The following is a 23,880-nucleotide window of genomic DNA, read 5'->3' as shown; positions in this document are numbered from 1 at the left end:
TAAAATTAAAACAAATATAATCGGAGTTGATAGCGTGTGGTATGGTGTTGAATATGAAGTTTTGATAATTGACAAATATAACAAATATTATAAGTAAGAAATTGATAGTGTGTATGATTGACAAACGGTTATGAAAGAATCAATTTTTTCAAGCGCAGAAGTTTTTCACTGCCTACTGAAGATGGTTGTCGATCAATGAGTACGAAGCAGATTTCAAGTGCACTTAAAGAATTTGATTTATGACATAGATGTATGGATCAAAGAACAAGAACTCAATAAACATTGTCAAGTTTTTATAAAAGGAAAAAAACATTGGAATTAGGAGATCGAAACCACATGAAGGTCGAAATAAATAAGAAACTAAGTCTAATTGAGATTTTTATTTCTTGGTAAGTTCCAATGAGTTTCTAAGCAAGAAGACAACAAGATTAGTTTAACCATCATCTCTCCTATATGAAACACCACAATTAATGTTATTCTTATATTAAGGGGGAAATAATTTGCATATGTGATGATATTTGAAAAAAAGCACATGGCATATAAGATTGGGAAAAAGTTTCCATAATAGTTCTATTAGTTGAGTGATTGAGTCAAAGACTAGCTGAATACACGTTATTATGTTTATCGAATAATCATTATCGGTGAAAATACAAAAAATTGTGGTCAAAAGTTAGTGAAGGGCTCTTGTCTCATAGAATAAAGCAAAAGGGCATATATTCCGAGTGAACTTTCTATTAGCTATTGCCTCTGTTGTCTATAAAAAGTAATCTTTTTCATATTGGTAGGCGATCATGAATTTGAATCTGAACAACACAAAAAAATATATAGATATTCGTATGCTCCAAATTTTTCATATTTTATTAAGTCTTTGCTCGTAAGCATTTTATGTTATATTATTTTTTATTTGAGACGGGTCATACTTTATTGTGTCCAGATCTAATTGAAACATCGAGAATTAAGTTCTTCATTAACATATTTAACTGCTAATACACTAATCAATGAGTTAAATCGATGTGTATGTCTTTGACCTCAAACAAGGCCAATCAATCAGTAATATGGACGAGTCACTCAAGGATAAGGCTAGTAAAGTGTTTGCTTTTGCCAAAAAAAATTAATAGGGAATCTTTTTATTTTAATTTTACTTGAAATAATATTGAATATTATAAACAAAAAAATAACAATTTTATAATTATTATTAAAAAAATAAATAAGAAATATCTACTTTTTATAAGAAATATTTTAGAACTTTAAATTAAAAAACTCAAATCTCTATGATAATAAATAAAGTTTACAAAACAAAATTAAAGTGATCATGTATTGCAAATAAATGGCTAACCTCCTATTAACTAGAATTAAGTCTTAACTTTTATAGATAATAATATTACGTGAAGTTAAACACTTATGAGTCGTTTGGTAGAGTGTATTAGGAAATATAATGCATGCATTAGGTGTGTGTATTAGTAATACCTTGTTTGGTACACTTTTTCTTGCATTAGTTATACACTCCATTGTGTATTACTAATATCAAGTAATTCTAGGTATTAGTAATACAGAGCATTTAACACTTGCATTAAGATTAAATAATTACAAAACTACCCTCATAGCCTTCTTAAAACATTTCCTAACATTTTCTCTTCTTTTCATTTTCTTTCTTGTCATATGTTTTTATTTTTATTTGTTTTTCAATGTCTTTTAATTTGTTGGTGTCTTAATAGACTTTATGGCCTCTTAAATGTCCTTTTTTTTTAATAAAAAATAATCTAATTTCAACATAATTTAATAAAAAAATTACTATTGTGGCGATAAATTTGATAAAAAAATTATTTGCCAACTTTTCACAAAAATATTTTGACTCAAATAGTACAACTATTTAATATTATTTTTGAAAAGAAGAAGAAGAAGAGGAGTTAATGATGTTTTATCAAAAAACTTTGTTGCAAGGAAGTGTAAAATTAAATAAAGTGTGAACGGTATTTTTGTAAACATATATTTTTAATAGAAATTATGCAAGATTTGTTATTTCTAATACATCAAACCAAACAGTGTATAAGAAATAATGCTTGCATAACTAATGTAAGCATTACTAATGCACCCTATTTTGCATTATTCTTATACAATCTACCAAACGACCCCTTAATGTCATTTAAAATATACCTTAGAACCCGTGGTATGTAAAACCAAAAAAAGACAACCTTAATTTAATAATATTTTGTACATGTGTGTTAAACAAAAAGAAAAAAAAATCATTCTATTTATTTATTTTTTTCAATTACTTACATAAAACAAAAAAAATCAAGGAAAGAAAAAATATACCAAAAAAATAAAATAATAAAAAATAGTTTAATTTTTAGATTAACATTCTAAAACTTTTAGACTTGGAACTCACGTTAGCCAAAAATAGTTAAGATTTTTCTATTTATTTTCTCATCGTCCATTCATTTATGTGCATCAATTACTTCTCGTGAACATAGTCAACCTAGCATATGCCAAGTTATGCGACTACAATGAAATCAGTATTTTTAAAAATAAAATAAGAAGAAAATTGCAAAATAATGAATTAAGAAATTTTTAATGAGACTTTTGATAAGTGACTTCGGAAATTTGAATTTATAACTTGACTCTGTCCCTTGTTGTTACGATGATGACTATTTGAACAAATTAGTCTACATTTTATATTATTTGATAATTGAGGTTAACTCAGCAAATTTTGAATGGCCCCAATAGTAGTAGTATAATAATAATAATAATAATAATAATAATAATAATAAAAGTATACCCTATAAATTAGATACTGTAATTTATTATACACCGTAGCGTCAGCCATACGGCATGGGTTTGTTATAGAGATACACAAACTTCTTAGAAACATTTTTATAGTACTCTTTATCTTATAATCAATTGCTTAATTGTCAATATTATTAAAAATATTTATTTAAATATTTTCTTTGTTTCATTTTTTACTTGTCTTTATATCAAATGTTTTCGTTTTTATTTATATATTTTTAGTAAATTAAGAGAGTTTTATCATTTATATATTATTTTTAGTTTTAAATAACTTCATAAGATAGTAGTAATCAAATTTAGAATTTTCAAAATATCATTAATTAAGTTAGTTTGTTAAAATACTCCTCTAATCAAATATTTCTTAAAGTTATGATAGATCAACAAAGATCAACTAATATGTAACGGAGAGAGTACTTGTTAATTTATAAATTAAGATAAAATTAAACATTTTCCCCATTTGCCCTTACAATTAATTGTTTTTTAAAGTAATATTGATTATCTTGAAAAGAGTTAAGGTAAATTAGTAAAAAAAACATACTTTTTATTTGTAAAAAGAATTATGACAACTAATGTGAAAAAAGGGTATAATTTTGAATTCAAATAAAATTTGTATAGACTATAGTTGCTCCCTCCCTCCCTCCATTTATTTTAATTTGATCAATATTGACTTGACACATTTTTTAAGGAGTAATAAATAGAATAATAATTTTATTATTGTATCAATATTGAATATAATAAATTCAATATTTTGAAAATATATTAATAAATAAGAAATAATTATAGTTAATAATAAAAATAAATGATAAATTATTTTTAAATTTTTTAAACGAAAAAATATAAAAATGGATATGATAAATAATACTATTATATTCGAATAAATTCAATTATCAAGTTTACGGGAATCATTTATTACTGTGTACTTTCGTTCAATTTCATCTACTACAGACTTGATTATACCAACATTTAAAGTCATTTATTTAGTGCCAGTTGAGTTGACCTTATTAATTCTCATTTTTCCAATATACTTTCGTTATTCCATATTAATCGAAGGAAAAATTCTTTTCGCTAGAAAATTTGGTTTATCTTTTTGAATATTTTTATCCTTTTAATTAAAAATGGGAAAAAGATTAGTTTGTTTTAAAATAAAAAAGAATATTATAGACTTTTTAATTTTCTGGCCATATTCTGGCCAAATTTGTGAGACAATGCACATTTGTTTAGAAAAATATTTAAAGAAATAATTTAAATCATACTTTCCACTATTACCCTTCTTAAATCATAAATATAGTATAATTTTGTAGGTAATGCAATTTATCTCCTCGAAAGTATTCAAACTTCAATCTTTTAAACAATTCAATTATTTTAAAGAATAAATTCAGTTAATATGAAACAAATAGAGAAATAATCAAACAACTCTTTCATTGTAACTAAAGAATGTGGAAATTAAATACTAACATTAAAATTCACTGCATGCAGATTTTGACCAATTACTAGTAGTTGAATGCTTATTATTCTTCAAATTTTGACCAAAATCGAACTTCTCAAACTCTACGTGGTTGGTGAATATGGTAATGGATCATTTGATAAAGTATGAAAATAGTGTTGAGTATGATATATTAGTAATTTGATATTAATTATATTTTTATTAGTTATGTTGTGATTATTTTATACAGGATTTGATGATTTGGTATATTAAAAATAGCATACATTACATAGTTTTAAAAAAATAATCTTTGTTTACAAAAATATTATCCATAAAAACGGTAGAAATAATGAAAAAAAAGTTTTAAGGGACAATTATATATTTAATCATACTAATGATGCATTATAAAACTCTTTGTATTTACTAATACCATGAATTTCAATCGTATCTTATTTATTTCCTCCTTAATTAATTTTTGAATCATATTCCTTGGCACCTTAGAATCAAAATACCAAAAGAAATAAAAGGACAAATTGAAAATATACTATAATATTTTATTGCACCTTATACAAGGTGCACCTAATTATTATCGTGGCAGAATTGCCAACATACATATTTATGAAACGAATTTGCTTTTGCTTTTTATATTTTATTATAATGTATAGTTAGAGAATAATAAGAATATACGTATGCTTTGGTTTTAATTTGGTCCACCTGAATTTCTACTCAACCAACACCTCTAATAATTATTTACGTAAAAGGAATGGACTACAATAAAAAGAGAAAAAGTCTATAAAAGTCTTTTCCTTTGTTCAATTTAGAATAATGTTTGATGAATAAATTTCAGATATAGCGGTACTAATTTTATAGTTTGATTAATTACCAAATGTAATAACAATTTACTTTTTTAAAAAATTAGCTATTCAAAGTGAACATATATAAAGTGAATCGATATACTGATTCAAAGTAAATCGATACAACTCCAAGCAAATAAATATAAAGCGAAACAAATAAAATCTAAATTCTCGCTATATATATATATATATATATATTATTTTTTTTTCTTTTTAGGTTATCACTATTTCAGATAAATACAGAACATATATTTGGTTACGTGATTTTCACATTATTGATCTAGCGCTACATGCATTGGGTGCAAGAAAGTTTGTTTCTTCCATTATTATTTTATATTATTATACATAAAAGTCTAACCTACATATCAAACAAAAAATTAAAGCTATGTTTGTCAATATTCTAAAAGGACATCGAATAATCTTCAAATTAAGTAGAAATTGTCAATTAATTTACTTTTCACATGTATGGTTGCCAATATTACTAACGTGGATTTGTGGTGCAGTGGTGGGACGTATCTATTTCATCTTTAATTAGAGGTCTTGAGTTTGAGCCCTAGGTACGGAGAAAGTCTTGTTGGGATCGTTACCTTTGAAGTGCGCAATCCGAATATAATCGAAGCTCTAATATGAGCTTGAACACCGAGTGAAAATAAAAAAAAAAGGATAGTTGCCAATATTGAACGGCATGTTTATTAACCACGACTAATTCTCATGGTTGTCTTGGTTTTGTATTTATGTGTTCGACATGTATGTATGGCACTTTTCAAAATGCTGGAAATATTTTCATATTTTGTGTGTTAGGTGGTTGGCATGTATGCCACTATTTAAGATGAAAAGAAATCTTTAATCACTATCGGGGTGTCAAATGGTCGAATTACAATATATTAAATTAATAATTGGATGGGTCGAAATTGGAGTCATTTGGACTTTTGCTCTCATTTTGTGTTGATTTCTCATTTGTGCTTTTCAATATAAATATTTTTTTCGATGGGGGCATACGTTTATATTTTTCGTATGATAATTTTTCATAATTTATGGCCGGACATGACTTAGTTGCTATAGAACTTATGCCCCACTAGACATAAGTTTGATTGTTAAAGAGCAAAACATAAAGACCAACTAATTTGACAGGTAAGACGTGCAATTTTATGTCAAAATCGACATTAAATTGGGTTGAAATAAATCATACCAAAATGGGCTAAACAATAGATCATAACTCGATTCGCTCAACTCTTATTAAATTTTAGTTTGTTTATTTATTATCTTATAATTTGTTTAATTTACCTACTAAAACTTTTTTTTTTTACTGTGGCTATAATTACATATCAAAAGGGGGGAAAAGAAGAATTTCTTAAAAACATTTTGCCAAAATTTCTAAGAGATCAACAGTGTGTGTATATATATATATATATAATGTATATGTTTTTAATATCCAAAGGCAACCACAAGACTTGAGGTGTTATGCTATTTTCAGTCTATATGTAGTTATTAAGTTGTTGATTATACAAGTAGTAAGCAATTCTCCAAGTCCAACAACCTTAGGTAAAGTGTGAAAATCTTTTTCTTCAAGTATGATAGAGATCAAGTCACCATCAAAGGATTTTGATGTGGTGGAGAGAATGGGGTTGTTGCTCCTTTAATTAGAGGTCTCGAGATTGAACTCTGGATATGAGAAAATCCTTGGTAGGGAGCGCTACCCCTCGACAAAGCCCGACCCGATGCGAATTCGGAATAGTCAAACTCTAAAATAAGTACCAAACACCAAAAAAAAAAAACCAAAAAAAAAATCAAGTCAAATTTATATGCTCCTCGTCTAATTCATTGGAACATAATATACCTCCCACCAATAAAAGTGTGAAATCAATTTTAGGTCCAAGTCATAACAACTCAGTATGAACAAAGGGAACATATCAACGAAAAAAAGTAAGACTATGAAAAATATTATTCTTAGTTGGACACCTTTATATTTCTTTAAAAAATAGCTTAAAATAAAATTCTATTTCAACATATTAATTAAATGAAAAATTAATTTAAATTGATTGACTGACTTTTTAGGTGAACTACCAATAGTTGACTGATTGTTGGGTTATAAAGCAATGTTTGGTGGCTTTTAAAAAGAACTACCATGAGTTGAGTGACTTTTGAATTATAAAATAAAGTTCAATGACTTTCTAAAAGAACTATCCATAACTGAGTGAACATCTCATATTATCTCATATCATTTTATATGATATTATCATCGTCTAATAACAAGTGAAACTCGGATTTGAGATTTTAAATAAAATTTTCAAATCAAAATTTTAAATTTGAGCTTCAAATTGCATGGTCAAATACTTGCTAGATTTGGGCTTAGGGAAAGTCCAGTATGCTTGTTGGTCTAAGACTTCAAAAAAGGAAAAACTACACAATATAGCAAACATATACTATAATTTATAATACTAAACTATAGTTTTAAATTTTTTAATGTTTACAGCTATACTATCAATTTTATAGCAAAAGGTGAGTTTATATACACGTAGCATATTATACGACATATATCAAACTAATGTCCAATTATATTCAATCTTTTACTCTCTCTCTTCCCTTACCTTTTTTTCTTTTTCCCTGTTCCAAAATCAAATCAAACTCTAGTATTATGTTCCCTTCCCAAAATTATGATTTTGAATCAAATCAAACTCTAATTTTATTTTCTTCCTAAAATTGCAACTTTGAAGGTGAATGTTCATCAACGTTAAATTTTCATAGAATCAAGTAACTTCTATTTAGTTGTTTCAAATTATTAATTTTTTGAGTTAATTTTTTTTTTTTTTTTTTTTTGTATTTGTATCATTCAATTTCAATTAGGGTTAATCAAAAGGTACTTCTAAAATTGATACTTTAATGGCGGAACAGAGGAGGGTTAGAAGAGGTATACTACATAATGCTCATTCTTTGGATGTTCCTTTTTTTTTTGGCAATTGAGATACAAATAAAGATTTCACAATAATCCATACTGACGTAACAACTTAGTCAAGATCAAGGGTCAAAGTGTGTCAAGAGAAAAGAAAGTGTTGAACTTTCGAAATCTTCAAAAATCTCCAATAGAGGAATCTAAAAGAAGAGGCATTGTATCATACCTTTCAATACTTAGTTTGTATTCATATTTCATTTTGGACAAATCTATTGTATACATAATTCATTATTGAATGAAGCAATAAAAATCACGTGCTTATACTGTATCACATGTTGTATTCTTTGTATTCAATGTATCCTTTTGTATTTTTCATATTCTAAATATATATTTTGATATGTTGTATCAAATTTTGTTCATATTGCGTGGTGCAATTGTATTCATGTATCAACCCTCAAAAAATTAGCACACGTTTGTATTAGTTACTAGCAATTATAATAGTAGGTATTCAAGAATTCTTAGGTTGAATGAACCAACAAATATATGTATTCATACTGTAATAAAACTTGTATTCTTTGTATTTGTATTCACTGTATCTTTTTGTATTTTTCATATGCGAAATGTGTAATAGAGGCATCCGTCTTGAAATTATTTGGCACCATTGCATTGATGTTTCAATTCTAACAAAATTTTATACAAATTTTGAAAACAGTAATCATCAAATCAAAGTGGCGTGATTTAACGTATTGTCGTTTTCAAAAATGGATTCTGCCGTTTTAAATGTCCTCAACTTTTAATTTGTATACTAGTATACAAAAAAACAAACTTTGGATCATTTTAATTGATTAATGGAAACTTGAGATTTTAACGGACTTAATTAAAGGTCTGTCAATTATAATAAGAAATTTACCTTATTTAGTGCTTTATAATTATAAATGTAGTAATGTATTAAAAAAAATGGCAGACATAGGATACGGCTAGATAAGTTAGAAAGTATAGTCATTTTATGAAAATATCACACTTATGGCTATTCCAATTTAATAATCCTAAAACTACAGTCATTTTTGTAAGTTGCTAAAAAAAAACACATATACTACAAGTTTTATTAATAAATAATAGATTTGTCATATATTTTAATACACTTCTAATACAATGTGTCAATTTCTTACCAAACAAGCATAATATATATTTTAAAACAGTTATAATACATATATATTGCATACATAATTCACTTTTAATACATATTGCAGATTTATCATAGTATTGTTATATATTGCTACAAATGGTAATAAATAAAAAGTATCGCTAAAATCAATAATAGATACTTTTTAAAGTAATTTTTCCATAAAAAAAAAAGAATATAAAGAATGGAAGGCCCATTATCGGAAGAAATTTCTTTTCGAAAAATTTGTTACTCCATATAACATTATTTTCTAATTTATCAAGCATAACAACATAACTATTACAAAACGTATACAAATTAAATTCAGTACTCTTTTTTTGGGTCGATAAAAGTAATCCACGACTTCAAATCTTGGCTCACGATTTCAAATTCTTGATTTTTTACAATAATTTGTACTTTGTGCAAGATTGTCGGTACATCAAGATTCAAGTGAGGCCGGAATATATAATGTTCATACACCAAAAAATAAATTTGTATAAATATTGTATGCAATATATGTATATAACTATATAGAGTTAAAAAAAGAAAACACTATAGAGAGTTCATGTTAGGTATTTGTATAGATTCTTTATAAAGTTTATGTAAAAATTCATGTTTGAATTCTGTATATATTTTGTATAAATTTAGATTTAGAAATGCAAAGGATATGTCGAAAGTTTTATATATTTGAAGTTACATGCTAATTTCACGTATCAATCAAATAGTATAAAGTTTACCGAAATCTTTCCACTCCTTTTAAAAAATTGCCTTGTAATATGATTAATATTGTGGTAAGTATTTTTCCATCATTAATCAGAGGTTTCGGGTATAAGTACTAGATATAAAGTTATTTATGGTAGGGAGCATTTTACCCCAAATGTGAAACTTTTCGACAATATCCAAATTAGTTGAGCCACAAAGCTATACCGAATAGTATGAGAAATCCAAAAAAAAAGGGTATGAAATTGCCTATAGTAGGGAGGCGCCAATATGAGACTCTTCGACGCGAATCTGACAATATCCAAATTAGTTGAGCCACAAAGCGATACCGAATAGTGTATGAGAAATTCAAAAAAAGAGTATGAAATTGCCTATGGTAGGGAGGCACGAGACTCTCCATTGCGAATCTGAATTAATTGAGCCGCAAAGCGACTAATTATTAGATGAGAAACAGAAAAAAAAAGAAAAAAGAAAAAAAAAGAGGTATGTAGTTGCCTATGGTAGGGAGCGTTTTAGCCTCAGTCCCCTATATGGAACTCTCCGATGCGAATCTGAATTAGTCGAGCCACAAAGCAACTGATTATTAGATAAGAAACAAAAAAAAGAGGTATAAAGTTGTCTATGTGGTAGGGTGCATTTTACCTCTATAATGAAACTTTTCGACACAAATTTAAATTCTTCAAGCCCAAAATAAATTTCAAACACTGAATGGAAAAACAAAAAAAAAGTTATATCTAATGTAATGGTCACGATCTAATTCACACAACATTCAAGTAGTATAAGGTTCAATTAGTACCAAAATATATTTTTTTCCAAATTCACAACCAAGTTTTTTTTGTGGTACATACAAAAAGGACAAACCATAATAACGCGTTATTTTTTCTTCTTTATATAATATATATCCTTATATAAATATATTTAGAAGAAAAAAAAAACTCATTGAATGGGCATTTTCTAAAAAACTCTCACAAGTCACAATAATAATAAGATTGAGACATATTTAATATAGGACCTTGACAACCCCATTCTTGGTTGTGTACATTTCATCTATCAATTTTCTTAGAGACAAAATCCAACAAAATGGTCCAAATATCAATTTTTTTAATTAAATTTTCTAATAGTTGTCTTCCAAAGGCTCGAAATTAAATGAAGCAATGACTAAGAGGTATCATTTTCTTATGGACCCATTCATGAAGAAATGAGACCAATAAGAAGTCGTCTAGTATCAATGCATTTGCATTCTCTTCGAGCTCGTTTGGTTAGGAACAAATTATTAAATACTTCAGAATTGTTATCCAATTTTAATGTGGGATAAAATAATATTACAGTTTTGGAATAAGTTATTCAACAATATATATGTGATAAATTTATCCTAAAATTAATTTCGAAATTAATTATTGCTTATCTCTCGTACCAAACGAGCTCTTTTATTAAAGTATGTTTTAGCTGTCTCCATAATTTCCCCCCACTTTTGCATCTATTATTCACTTCACAGCCTGTTTCCCTCTTTATTTTCCTGTTTCTTTTTTTTCTAATGCCCCAATAAAAATAGGGAAATGTCATAAATAGAGTTATTTGTGAAAAAAATAGCGAGATTTTGTTTAGTTACGAAATGTCATACTATTTGAGTCTCAAAATGAGGTGAAATATATTGTATTCATGCGCATAATGATATAGTAAAATACATTGTATATGCACCCTAGCTTAATAAACTCTCTCATTTATTAACTCAACTCATTTTGACCCTTCTAAATTCAGTCAAATCCACTCATTTAACCCTCTAATTACAACATTCTAAGTAGTTTTGTAATCTCCTAAATACTCCTCTTAAATCATAACTTTAATTTATCTCTTTATTTTATTTTCACTATTCATTATAATAATAATAAAAAGAATAACACAAACTATCCTTCGGTGTGGCCCAGTGATTTATGCTTGGAACTTCCATGTTGGAAGTCTTAAGTTCGAAACCCTTTGCCAGCGAAAACAAAGATTTTGCCTTCTGGCTCGAGCTTGTCGTACCAAACTTGTCCTGTGCGAGTTACCTCTTATGTGATTTGCGAGGTATTGCATAGGAGTGAGAAAATTTATTTTCCATGCTTTCAAATCATGAAATGGACATGAATGATTCGTGTAAAAACAGAACTTTCCTAAACAAGCTAAAGAGTAAAGAATATATAGCCACAGTGAGGTAATCATAGTACTATATGTTATTTAATGTTTACATCTTTTGATTTAGAAAATGACAACATATTTGACATCTTAAACCAAACAGTACTAGCTAGTTGATTGGACCAGTTTTATCCAACTGTTTTGACTTTTGAGTAATAATAATTGCATATTGTTACATGTTTAAGCTCTATAACACACCTCCTCCGTTTTGTTTTTGACTCGACACAGAGATGAAATCTTGTAGTTTTAAATTAAAGATGTGCACAAATCACAATATATTAAAATGTCTTTTGACTTTATAAACATGTCATGTGAAAAGTTGAAATTAAAGAGTTGTCAGTAAAGGAAAGAGACAATCATTTTAAAACTGACTAAGAAAAAGTTTGAACAAACAAATTGAAACGAGTATTTATTGGAGGAAGAGATGATCAATAATTGGAGCAAGTACGTATGTTCGAAATTGTAATGCTTAATTAAAGATTCAAGTTGTGACAAATGTTGTACTGTCCTCTTAGGGTTCCTTTGGTTAGGAATAATTTTTTTTTAAAAAAAATAATCGTAGTGTTTGGATTAATTTGTACACCTCAATTAATTTTACGAGATATTTCTCATCTTTCAATTACCCACAACATTACTCTAATGTAGGAATACAAATTACTACAATTTATCATGTTAATATCAAACACAACATCGTTCGTTTTTATAATCGTAGTGTTTCGATTTCCTACATTGGATTAATCCCTACGAGAATAAAATTTATGAATTCACATTCGTTCAATGTGAAAATCAACTCTTATCAAATATATTGTTTCAAAATTAATTGAAATATTTGATTCAACAGCTCTACAATATTCTATACTCACCACCTAAAGTATTTGTCAAAATTATATACAAATTATTTCCGTTAATATTTTTTTACTTACATATCAAAGAAAAATCACTTATTTTTCTAAAAAGTATTTTCCCTCGGACCGAGCACACCCATTAAGTTAAAAAATAGACTAAAACTGATAATATGATTTTGAATAATTCAATAATTAGTTAGGCATGAAAACAGTTTAAAGCAGCTCTCAAATTTCCATTTATGATGAAGGTTTAATTGGTATTGGTCGATAGCAAAAAAAGGAGTTTGGTCATATGCCATAAATATTTATTCTCTAGTTAATTACAGTGAAAGGAATTTAAATAAATAAATAAATAAATAAAACCATCAATTACGTAATTTCTACGTACATGCAAAGTAGAATAATAACAACTACTATTAGGCTGGACATTATAGCGTTGTTTCAAATTAATGAGGATACGACCTTAGATAGGAGGTTGTGAAGAAAACTAATTAGGATCAGTAGTGGAGTCAGAGATTTCACGAAGGGTGTCCAAGTGCTAAAGTGAATCTGCTCTTCTTAAAAAGTGATTTTTTTTTTGCTACTAGTGAGATTCAAACACACGAATACTTTAAGTTCGTGTGTCTTTAATCTTCTAAGGCGCTTGAAACCACTAGTCTACATCACATTGTTGTGTCATGAGTGTCCAAAATATGTTATTTAGCCACTTTATTTATCATTTTACTTATATATACGGTATAACTTTCCGACGTAAGGGTGGCTACGCCACTGATTAGGATATAGTGTGTTGTCTTTTTATACGTTCATACTAGCAATTATAATATTGTTCATCTAGTTTCTTATTTATGTTATAACTATATGTTATTTTTAATACTTCGATTATTGTATTATTTTGTTGTAGTTACTGTTCTGTTACTATATGTTGTTTTTGTTATAATTATTTGATATTTCTTGTACTTCTGTGTTTACTTCTTTTCCTAGATTGATTTGGCTATTTTTTCTTGACTAGATGGTCTAACGGAAACAAACCTTCTCTACCTTAACTTTGAAGTAGGAGTATGAAGATGTACGTACCCCTCTATCCTCTTCTAACTTCATTTTGCATGAGATTGTATTGAATATATTGTTATTATTGTTGTTGCATGCTCAAATCACACACAAGAAAAAAAGAAGAATTACTATTGTGAATCTCCATATTTTGATTAGGTGTTGGGACAGATTCATGATTTAAAGTTTAAATTTTTTTACTTCAATCTCAAGTAAATATTATAATAATAATTGACAAGAGGGAGTTGCTCGGATGATAAACACCCCTCACTTTCAACCCGAAGATTGCGAATTCGAGTCACCAAGGAAACAAAAGGGGTGGGAGGAGCTCCTAGGGAGGGTATAAAAAAAATAAAAAAATAAAAAAAATAAATATATATATATATATTATAATAATAAATTTGACTCACAATCAAGTATTTATTAATATTCATCAAAATTTTCAATATACATATGAATAAAAATAAACACTATTATTAAAATCATGTGAATTCATAAGTGAGTCTCTACTCATGTCACGAGCTAACTTGGACTATATCAAGGAATTATAACGTGACCTTAATTAGTACGTAATAAGCAAATAACTAACCACTTAAAATCAAACAAAGAGAAATCATTGAAAAGGAGAAATGAACAAATATGGAAAATCAAGCAAAATTAAGCAAATGATATTTAACCCAAAATTGTCATTATCTATAACTTGTACACAGGTAAGAACTAAGACCTACGTAATCATAGTTATAACAATCATTAGTCAATGAAAATTTAGTTATGCCAAAATGTTAATTAAACCTCCCTTTCATGATAATGATTAGTACTAATCTTTTAATTACTACCTAAACCGAACCCAAAAGATTAATACATGAGAAAATGACCCTCGCAAATTTTAACAAATTAAATGAGACCCACATACTCTAATTAGATTATTACTTGACAGCAGCACCACTAGCTCTAATCCTAGCCGTTAGGTCCCTCCTAACCTTAATTTCTTGACAATTCAAGAAGTTTGGTATTTTCCGTTTTTTCGTCACAATTCCCTCCGATGAAAAATTATACAAAAGAAAAATATTATACATATATAAAGTAGATATTATTTTCTAATTTTTTTGCATATTCACTGTTTTATATTTTATAATTTCTTAATAAAAAATCTGACTTCACCGTTGATAAAGGCATGATAACTAGTAAATCGCGAAAGTTCAATCTCAAACTTGACTGTTAATTGCTACCATTCAATGAAGTTGAATAATATGTATATCTAACCCTAATTCAAGATTATGATATTATATATGATTAATTATGTCTTAATAGTTACTATCATGGTACATAAATCATCTTGCAATGTACACATATACTTGTCATACATTAAAATATATTTACTTGTCCATAAAAAGATTTTATTCAAATATATTGTTAATTTATTTTAAACTATTAAATATCTAACTATGTAATGCCTCTTAGTATAATCAATCTGACATATAAATTATCAAACAAATAAGCGTATATGGAAATATTAGTAACATTTTTGTGAGCCCAAATATAAGTTGGCCTGATGTTTTAGATTCGTTATGATTCTCTCACCCAATCTTATGAGAAACAAGCTTAATCTTAACCTGTCCTCAGACATATAACCCTCTCTGAGCGGGTGACATTACTAAATACTCCGCCACGAAGCAAGATTTCCTGAATACAATAAATGGTCCTTTTCTTTTAGTGTTTTGATTCGAAGCGCTAATTTCTGACTAGTTCGATAGATAAGATGGTTGCTCTCTAACTCACTCAAGAATGGTAAGGCAGTAGTCCACCGCCAATTCAAACTTATTCTGATCTTGAATGACATTGTAATCCTCGAGCACCTCCATGAACGCTACCCCTTTTCGTTCCATTCAACTACATTTATTTCCTTAATACATACTTTAAAAAAGAACATAACAATGAAGAACAAGCCGCCCATACAATCAACGAGGACAAAAACACTACTAGCCAAAATGCCGCATGCGTGAAGCATGGTAAGCCTATATCGAACGAGCTATCTTAAGGAGGAAAGTAAGTCCAAACGGTGATAATTGAATGGTACGGAGTCGAGATATAGACATACAAAGGAGAAATACAATACTCCTTCCGTCTTATGTTATTTGTTCATTTTCTTTTTGACATGTCCCTTAAAAAATCGTAAATAAGAACGATACTTCGAAATAAATATTTTTAATAACGTAGACAACTAGTATGGTACAAACAAGGGAAAAGGCTCAAATATGCCATCGAACTTTCAGAAAAGGCTCATTTATGCCATCCGTTAAAAGTTTGGCTCATCTATGTCATTACCGTTTAAGAAAAGACTCATTCATGCCATTATTTTTTAACGGTGGTTTTGCAAAACCATTTTTTACACGTGGCCAATTATAATTCGGCCACGTCATTATTTTTTTCAGAATTTTGATTTTTTATTATAAAAAAATAATGACGTGGCTGAATTATAATTGGCCACATGTAAAAAATGGTTTTGCAAAAAATGTTTGTTCAGAATTTTGATTTTTTATTATAAAAAAAATAATGACATGGCCGAATTATAATTGGCCACGTGTAAAAAATGGTTTTACAAAACCACCGTTAAAAAATAATGGCATGAATGAGCCTTTTCTTAAATGGTAATGACATAGATAAACCAAACTTTTAACAGATGACATAAATAAGTCTTTTCTGAAAGTTCGATGACATATTTGAGCCTTTTCCCTGCAAACAATTATAAGAGGAAGACAATAAAAGCTGTAACTGGACCCTCCGAAAATACCTCATTCAAAGTCATTTCTTTTCAACTGCACAAAGAGTCTCCCTCTTCTTCTTCTTCTCTCTATAATGGTGGTGGTCGCTATTATACGCCAGTAGGTACAGTACGCACCAACAACTTCCATTTTCGTACACGCAGAGCTTCTATATATATCTTCTCTCATTCACATTTACTACGTGAATGCCTAATACTTCACCATTCGCTTCGGATTTGGATTGGGTATTGAAATGGATCCACAAGCTTCCATGATGAACCACGCCGGAGGTTTTCAGTCTCCGCCGTTTAATTTATCTGAGATCTGGCAGTTTCCGATCAATGCAGGTGAAGGCGAGACGCCGTATAGTTTTCCGTCGTCTACGGCGGCGGCGCAGCAGAATGTGAATGATGTTCGGAATAATGATCCCATGGTTCTAGACCGGAGAACAACTAATTACAGCGGCGGTGGTGGTGGTTCAGCTAGGAAGCGAAAAGAGGATGATGAATCAGCTAAAGGAGTTTCCACTAGCGGCAATGGCTTGGTATTCTATTTAATTTACCTCAATTTTCTTCTGTTTAGCTGTATTAACTGCCTAAATGTTAGTTAATTATACTGTAGCTTGGTAATCTATCTTATTTATCTGAATTTTCTACTAATTTAGCTGTATTAACTGCCTAAATGTTTGTAAATTCTACTATAGCTTGGTTTTCTATCTTATTTACCTCAATTTTCTTCTATTAAGCTGTATTAACTGCCTAAACGTTTGTAAATTATATTGTAGCTCGGTGTTCTATCTAATTTACCTCAATTTTCTGTATTAACTGCCTAAATGCTAGTGAAATCTATTATAGCTTGGTATTCTATCGAATTACCTCATTTTCCTACTAAATTAGCTGTAGAAACTACTGTGATGTAAGTTAAATTCTAATGTACAGTTTGTTGATATTTATTTGCCATGAAGTCATGCTAGGCAATTTTATTTTTGAGCTTATGTTATTTTCCTGATTGAGTCTATAAGTAGAGTAGTATAAAGCAAAACTGAAGATAACTTGAGAAGGCCGGGTAGAGTACATTGATTGATTGATTCTTTTTTCGTCGTTGTTGGTTTGTTCTCATTATTCTCCCTAATTCTTGTTTATGAAGTACTTTCGAGGGGATTAGACATTTGATTATTCTCCAGTTTTAGAGAACCGGAATCTTCATTCAAAGTACAAAGTATTTGTCAGTATTGGGATGAAATGGGCTCGAACAGAATGGTGTATGTGGAGGATCCATTTGCAGATTCTAATTAGTGTGGATTGAAATTAATTGATTGTTTGGATGTGGAATCAAATATCTCATATTGAACCGTGCGTTGTGAGAAATTGATTATTTTTTTCTGCCTTGTTAATTTTTGACTTCTAATATTAATTTGGTGATTTGAGCAGACTGAATCTGCTAGTAAGCGGATGAAGGTTACAAGATCAAATGAGAATTGCGAATCTAGAGGTGATGGGGAAGGGAATTCAGGGAAATCTGCAGAACAACCTGCAAAGCCTGCTGAACCACCAAAAGATTACATTCACGTGCGAGCAAGGAGGGGTCAAGCTACTGATAGTCACAGTCTAGCAGAAAGAGTAATTTGGCTAATTTATTCTCTTCTAAGTCAAGTGTCAATTTTAGACTTTGTTGTTGAAATAGCTTTGACATGATATGAAATGCTGGTTGTAGATGAAAAATATGGTCTTGCTGATTGAACTTTTTGTTTTGCAGGCTAGAAGAGAGAAGATAAGTGAGAGGATGAAAGTCCTCCAAGATATAGTCCCTGGTTGTAATAAGGTGCGCTATTGCACCTTCCGTTTTCTTTTCACTGTTTAAAATCTGAAGTGCTTGATTTTCATCTGCTGTTTTTTTCTGTTTTCTAATGGTACTTGATTAAATACTTTCTGTCTCTGACATCAAAACTTTGGGAGTGCCCACCTTTAGGCGAGATGACATACTTTTTAGGTTCACTAGCAAAGCCTGCTCCCAATAGTGAACTTCAGACAAAGCCTCACAAATTTTTCTTTCAGTTTTTGTGGAAGTACTAATTGAGTGAAGGATAGAGTCCAACTTCCAACAGATAATGTTTCAAGTACACCGATTCTTCTAGAGAAGATTTAGCTTTAGCATTTTAGTGATGAATTACTTGTCAAGCAAAGCTCTTGTACCATGGTATTTTATTTTGACAAGTAAAGCCAACCCATGTAATTTTAGGTGTTTATTTTGTCGTTGATAAGTAAAACACTTGTCCCATGTTATTATTTAGGTGGAACACTGGAACTTGTATTTCTTGCCTTTCTGGTTGACGTATTCAAATAAGAATCTGTCTGATCCAAAAATTATCAATTTTTGTTAATTTCTTGAAACTTGACCTTGTTTGAACTAATTTCTTTAACAAAAGCACATGGATTTCTTTGTATATTCCATGCCCACGCTCTTTAGTTGCTTACGTATCAGACCATGCTCCTCTCATTTATGATAACAGCACAAGTGTAAGAATGTATAAACTGAGACAATCTATTCAAAACTAGATAGAATTGAGAAGATGCAATTGGAATTAGAAAGGAGGGGGAATAGATTAAAAAGAAAGAAAGAAAGGATTAATAGCAAATAATGAAAACAACTTATCATTCAGTTACAAACTAATAATCCAAGCGAGACGGGAATTGATTCTCATACATGGATTCTTACTAGGGAAGAATTCAAGAGGTTCCAATGAGGAGGTTTGGAAAATTCCATAAACTCACAAGGAGTATCTTCACATGATCAAAAACTAATGAACCAAAACCCTAAAGATAAACTATTTTTACTTATGGTTACACAAGACACAAATAATTAGCTTAATGTCCTTTAGCTACATCCTAATTGAAAAGCTCAGTCAGCCCAATTTGATATTTTGTGCTTCTTGACTCAAAGCTCTTGATTGCTACATCCATGACGTTGATGATGAGTCTGGTATTTTGGGGAGTTATCACATTACTGACCAAACAATCCACTACTAGACCAACAAATGTTCCTACTTATAAAAAAATTTAGACCAATGGTGTTCCTTTGGTTACAGTATCTAGTCTAGTGAACCTAGAAATGTCTCAAAAGCAACTGGCTTTCACCACATTACTGTAGATGGGAAGGTGGAGATTCAAACTTCTTTGTTCATGATATACAACACAAAGGAGAAGAAGGCACAATGCTTGGAATGTTATTCCTCTTGGTTTGGTGTGGCCGTGTGGGTCATTTGGGAAGAGAAGAATAAGAGAGCCTTTGAAGGGGTCGAAATGAGCTTTGCTCAATTGAAGAGTAATCTCCCATGCCTTATTTTCTTTTGGAATACCCATGTAGTTCTTGTTTGTATAGAGGATTGAGTGTCTTTTGTAGAGAACCATATTTTGTAGGTTTCTCCTCTTTTGGTATATCACTTGTATACAGCCAAGTTGGCCTTGTTATTATCATAAAACTTTTACTTGATAAAAAAAAAAGAAGCTACCCATGAAAAATATATTGTAATAAATAAACATCTAAAGCTGAATTAATGTTTTTGGTTGAAATGAGATGGAGAAACTTAGTTTGATTGTTTTGGTTACAGGTTATTGGCAAAGCTCTTGTTCTTGATGAGATAATAAATTATATTCAATCATTACAACACCAGGTTGAGGTATGTTGCCCCCCCTCCCCCAGGAAAACAAAAAAAATGTATCAGCATCTGTCTTGTTTGCTGTTGGAGTGTTCTAATTGTGAGAATTTTGTGGTAATTCATGTTCTTGATTCTGCAGTTCTTATCGATGAAGCTTGAAGCGGTTAATTCAAAAATGCCAAGCATAGAAGGATATCCATCTAAAGATGTAAGTTTTGTATGAAGTCAGTCCTGTGGTTCATTCTGTGCTAGGATACATCAATGACTAATTGGTAGTGTGACCACCTTGGTCATGTGTATCCTTTCTTAAACTGCACCATACCTTTTTTGTCGAAGCAACGTCAACTCAGTGCAGTCTCACCTACCTTCTTGCTTACTTGCATGTAGGGGTGATTCTGTGCCTAATTTGACATGTGTCCTTTTTCAGCAAATGGGTGGATAAATATGTACCTGGCAACCTTGATTATAGTACTTAACAGGCCACCTTTTTGTTCTTGGGGGAAATGAGTTGATTGTGCTGCATTCAGCAAGCTGTTCTTGTTTAATGTTTCGTCATTAGCACCTTGAAGTAATACTTGCTGGATAAACATCTTTCATCGCTACCATATATTTCTGAGACTTAGCTGAATATGTTTAGGACTGGTTTGAAGTTTATGGGCAAGCAAAAGTACTTACTCTGATACAAAGATTTGTGGCCATGAACATTTTCTGATAAAATGACTGGTGGTGTACTCATTTCTTTGAATTTGATCCTTTATCCTGGATGTCTGTTATTTAAATCGCTTTAAACACTTTATCCATGTGGGATTGCCAATTTGTGTGGATCAGAGAAGGTTACGGGGAGCAGTGCATTGAATATTAGCTTCTGATAAAATAATAAGTGTAAAGAAAAAACCAAGTCAATAATTGTAAAGACAACTAGGCAAGGGGAGGAGTTCTATTCTTTGAGCTGAAAATGGAAAATATTAGTGAGATAACACAAAGATTTGTGCTTGGAGAAGTGTTTTCCTTCTCACATTTCAATTCTTACACGAAACAAATGACATTGTTTTAATTTTTCTAGTTCGGACAGCAATCATTTGATACAAATGCTATGACATTCGGTTCACAAGCTACTAGGGAATATGCCAGGGGAACATCACCAGATTGGTTGCATATGCAGCTTGGTGGAGGATTTGAAAGAACAACATAAATCTGCATCAAAAGGTTAATAATAAGTTCATTGGGAGGTTCATGCCTTTGGCGATTGCCAGAACACATGGCCAGTCCAGGTTTCTTTGAAAGCTTATATCCAGTATCTTTATCAGGCACAAAATTGTTGAATGTCTATTACAGCTGATAGACCGACAACCACGTTTTCCACTTCGTTCGTCTATCTTGTTATACTTGTGGAAGGCACCATATAAGTATTATTGTGAAAGTGCTTGTTTAATAATAGAGGTACAGAATTGGGTGTATCAATATGCTGAAGTTGTAGCTATACTAGCTTAATAAAGTGGTCTGTCTCGTCCTAAAACCATTAATAGATAGCATCAAGTCTTGTAAATAGGGAAAATCAATGTTCCTGTGTTTCGATTGTTCACAACGAGTTAAGACAATATAGTACTTTATACCAAATGAATGATGCCTGCAAGTTGTTGGATCTTCAAGTTTCTAGCAATACCATTTAAAGATATGGTAAACTCAGATGAAAAAACATCCACAACTCCTTAAACTTGGCAATTACTCTATTTAGATAAAGTGTTCTATTAAACACTTTTTGATTTAAAGTTTTAAATAAACTTTTGCGCTTGCTCTCAGGGTTTATTAGGGAGCTAAGTTAACCCCATAGAATGTCATTTTCTAAATTATACACATTAGTCTCAATTAGAACATGTATGAGATTTTATGATTTATTGAGGCTAATGCCCTTTATTTTAAGTTATTAACTTATCTATGTAATTAGAGCCGTCAAAATGGGCTTAGCCCATGGAGCTGGCCCAACCTTACCCGTTATTGGGGTAGGGTTGGGATATGATTTTTCAAGCCCATTTAAAATTAGGGCTTATAAGTCCTGCCCATATAAGCCCTTGGCCCTTGAGGCTTGATCAGGGTTGGGTCGGGGTTGGCCATGGGCCAAAACTTTTTATTCAAGAGTAATTTACAATAATCTCACTAGTATATAATCTAATTATTTGAATACACGTTATGTTGTAATATTATGAATCTTCGTACCCAGATACATGTATGTCGGAATATATGGACTCAAAATTAGGTTAATTTGTCCTAGATACACTCTATCAAAGTAGATTTGCATGTATCTAGCATACATATACAAATCTCGCGCCCTTGCTCCCTCCCATCTTGCTTGTCACTCTCTTATCTCACTAGCATATTTGGTATGCAAGATACATGCTAATTACACTAAATTTTTGCTAGTGTTATTGAAACAACACCATTGTTTACCATATTTGATTTGAAAATCTTCTCATTTTCTTGATGTTATAGAATTACAAGTTTGACAAGAAAAAAAAAAGTTGGCTCGCCCTAGCCCTCGGCCCTTCTAGGGTTGGGTTGGGTTGAGCATTTTCAGGCCCTACCAAATGAAAGGCCGGCCCGCCCTAGCCCTTCAAATTCCTTGGCCCGTGAGGCTTGGGACCCGGTGGGGCAGGGCCGTCCCTTTTTGACAGCTCTATATGTAATGAAACACTTGAGAGCATAGACAAAAAAATAATAATCAAAATTTAAACTGATTTTATCATGTGTTCAAGTGCTTGAGTGAAATAAATTGTACTCCCTCCGTCCCATTTTATATGTTATCTTTTTACTTTGCACTTGCATTAAGAAATGATGTAACTTTACCTTTCTATCTTTATTTAATGTTTTCTTAAGTCAATTTTATTAATAAATGACAAGATTAATTAACTATTCTATCAAGGGTATAATAGGCAAAATATGACAATTTATGCATAAATTTTATAAAATGACAAGTATTGTGGTACAACTATTTATAGAAAGAGATGACATATAAAATGAGACGGAGAAAATAGTAGAATGTCTTAAATGAAATAAAAAAATTAAAATAAGAAAAAATCCTTTTGGCCAAAATAACGGAATGGTGGCAAAAATTCTAAAGTATATTGCATTGCGTGGAAGGGTGGCAAAAATAAATGCATACCTTCGTTATAAACTATATTGCATTGCGTGGAAAGGTGGCAAAAATTCTAGTTTTTAGTGAGTCAACCATGAAAAATGGAAAAGGGTTGCGATATTTAAGAGTTGTTACCATTTTTAAGCCGTCACGGTGCCGATTCGTTGCTAATAATTTACCGCTTTGTTTATTTTTACTTGTCATTTATTTCTAAAATCAATTTTTATTTTTATTTATTACTTTTGGCATATAAGAAAAAGACAATAAATACTTGTTTTTCAAGATATCATTTAATATAAATAGTTTGATAAAATACTTATATCAATAGTTATTTTCTTAATGAGTGTGCCAAGTCAAAATGTGACAAATAAAATTGAACGGAGGAGTATTTATTAAACTAATCTTATTAATTATGTTTTAATAATTTAAATCTAAA

The 23,880-nt window shown here is 30.0% G+C and overlaps 2 protein-coding genes across 4 annotated transcripts in view; one reads left to right on the top strand and one right to left on the bottom strand.

Annotated features, from left to right (window-relative positions):
* LOC125830798 (uncharacterized) overlaps positions 1 to 11,357 on the bottom strand; it is a 90,040-nt gene extending 78,683 nt beyond the window's left edge. For all 3 annotated transcript variants that reach the window (XR_007443162.1, XM_049509971.1, XM_049509973.1), the window contains exon 1: positions 11,352 to 11,357. The gene's annotated coding sequence lies outside the window, so the exon portion shown is untranslated. The remainder of the gene's footprint in view (positions 1 to 11,351) is intronic.
* Positions 11,358 to 16,647: 5,290 nt separating this feature from the next.
* Positions 16,648 to 22,095, top strand: LOC125830736 (transcription factor BHLH094). The gene is made up of 6 exons (XM_049509903.1): positions 16,648 to 17,203; positions 18,090 to 18,278; positions 18,415 to 18,480; positions 20,267 to 20,335; positions 20,454 to 20,522; positions 21,378 to 22,095. Exons 1-6 carry the CDS (start codon positions 16,913 to 16,915, stop codon positions 21,504 to 21,506), a joined length of 813 nt encoding a protein of 270 aa, XP_049365860.1. The 5' UTR covers positions 16,648 to 16,912; the 3' UTR covers positions 21,507 to 22,095.
* The last annotated feature ends 1,785 nt before the right edge of the window (positions 22,096 to 23,880 follow it).

The sequence above is a fragment of the Solanum verrucosum genome, unplaced genomic scaffold (assembly GCF_900185275.1).
Source record: "Solanum verrucosum unplaced genomic scaffold, falcon-dt-bn FXZP01000154.1, whole genome shotgun sequence".
NCBI lineage: Eukaryota > Viridiplantae > Streptophyta > Magnoliopsida > Solanales > Solanaceae > Solanum > Solanum verrucosum.
This window is presented reverse-complemented; position numbering and strand designations above follow the sequence as displayed.

Bases quoted from the DNA above. Each gene is read 5' to 3' on its own strand.
- LOC125830736 (XM_049509903.1), top strand. From the start codon at position 16,913: ATGGATCCACAAGCTTCCATGATGAACCACGCCGGAGGTTTTCAGTCT. The intron at 17,204-18,089 runs GTATTCTATTTA...TGATTTGAGCAG, and splicing joins CCACTAGCGGCAATGGCTTG to ACTGAATCTGCTAGTAAGCG. The intron at 18,279-18,414 runs GTAATTTGGCTA...TTTGTTTTGCAG, and splicing joins GTCACAGTCTAGCAGAAAGA to GCTAGAAGAGAGAAGATAAG.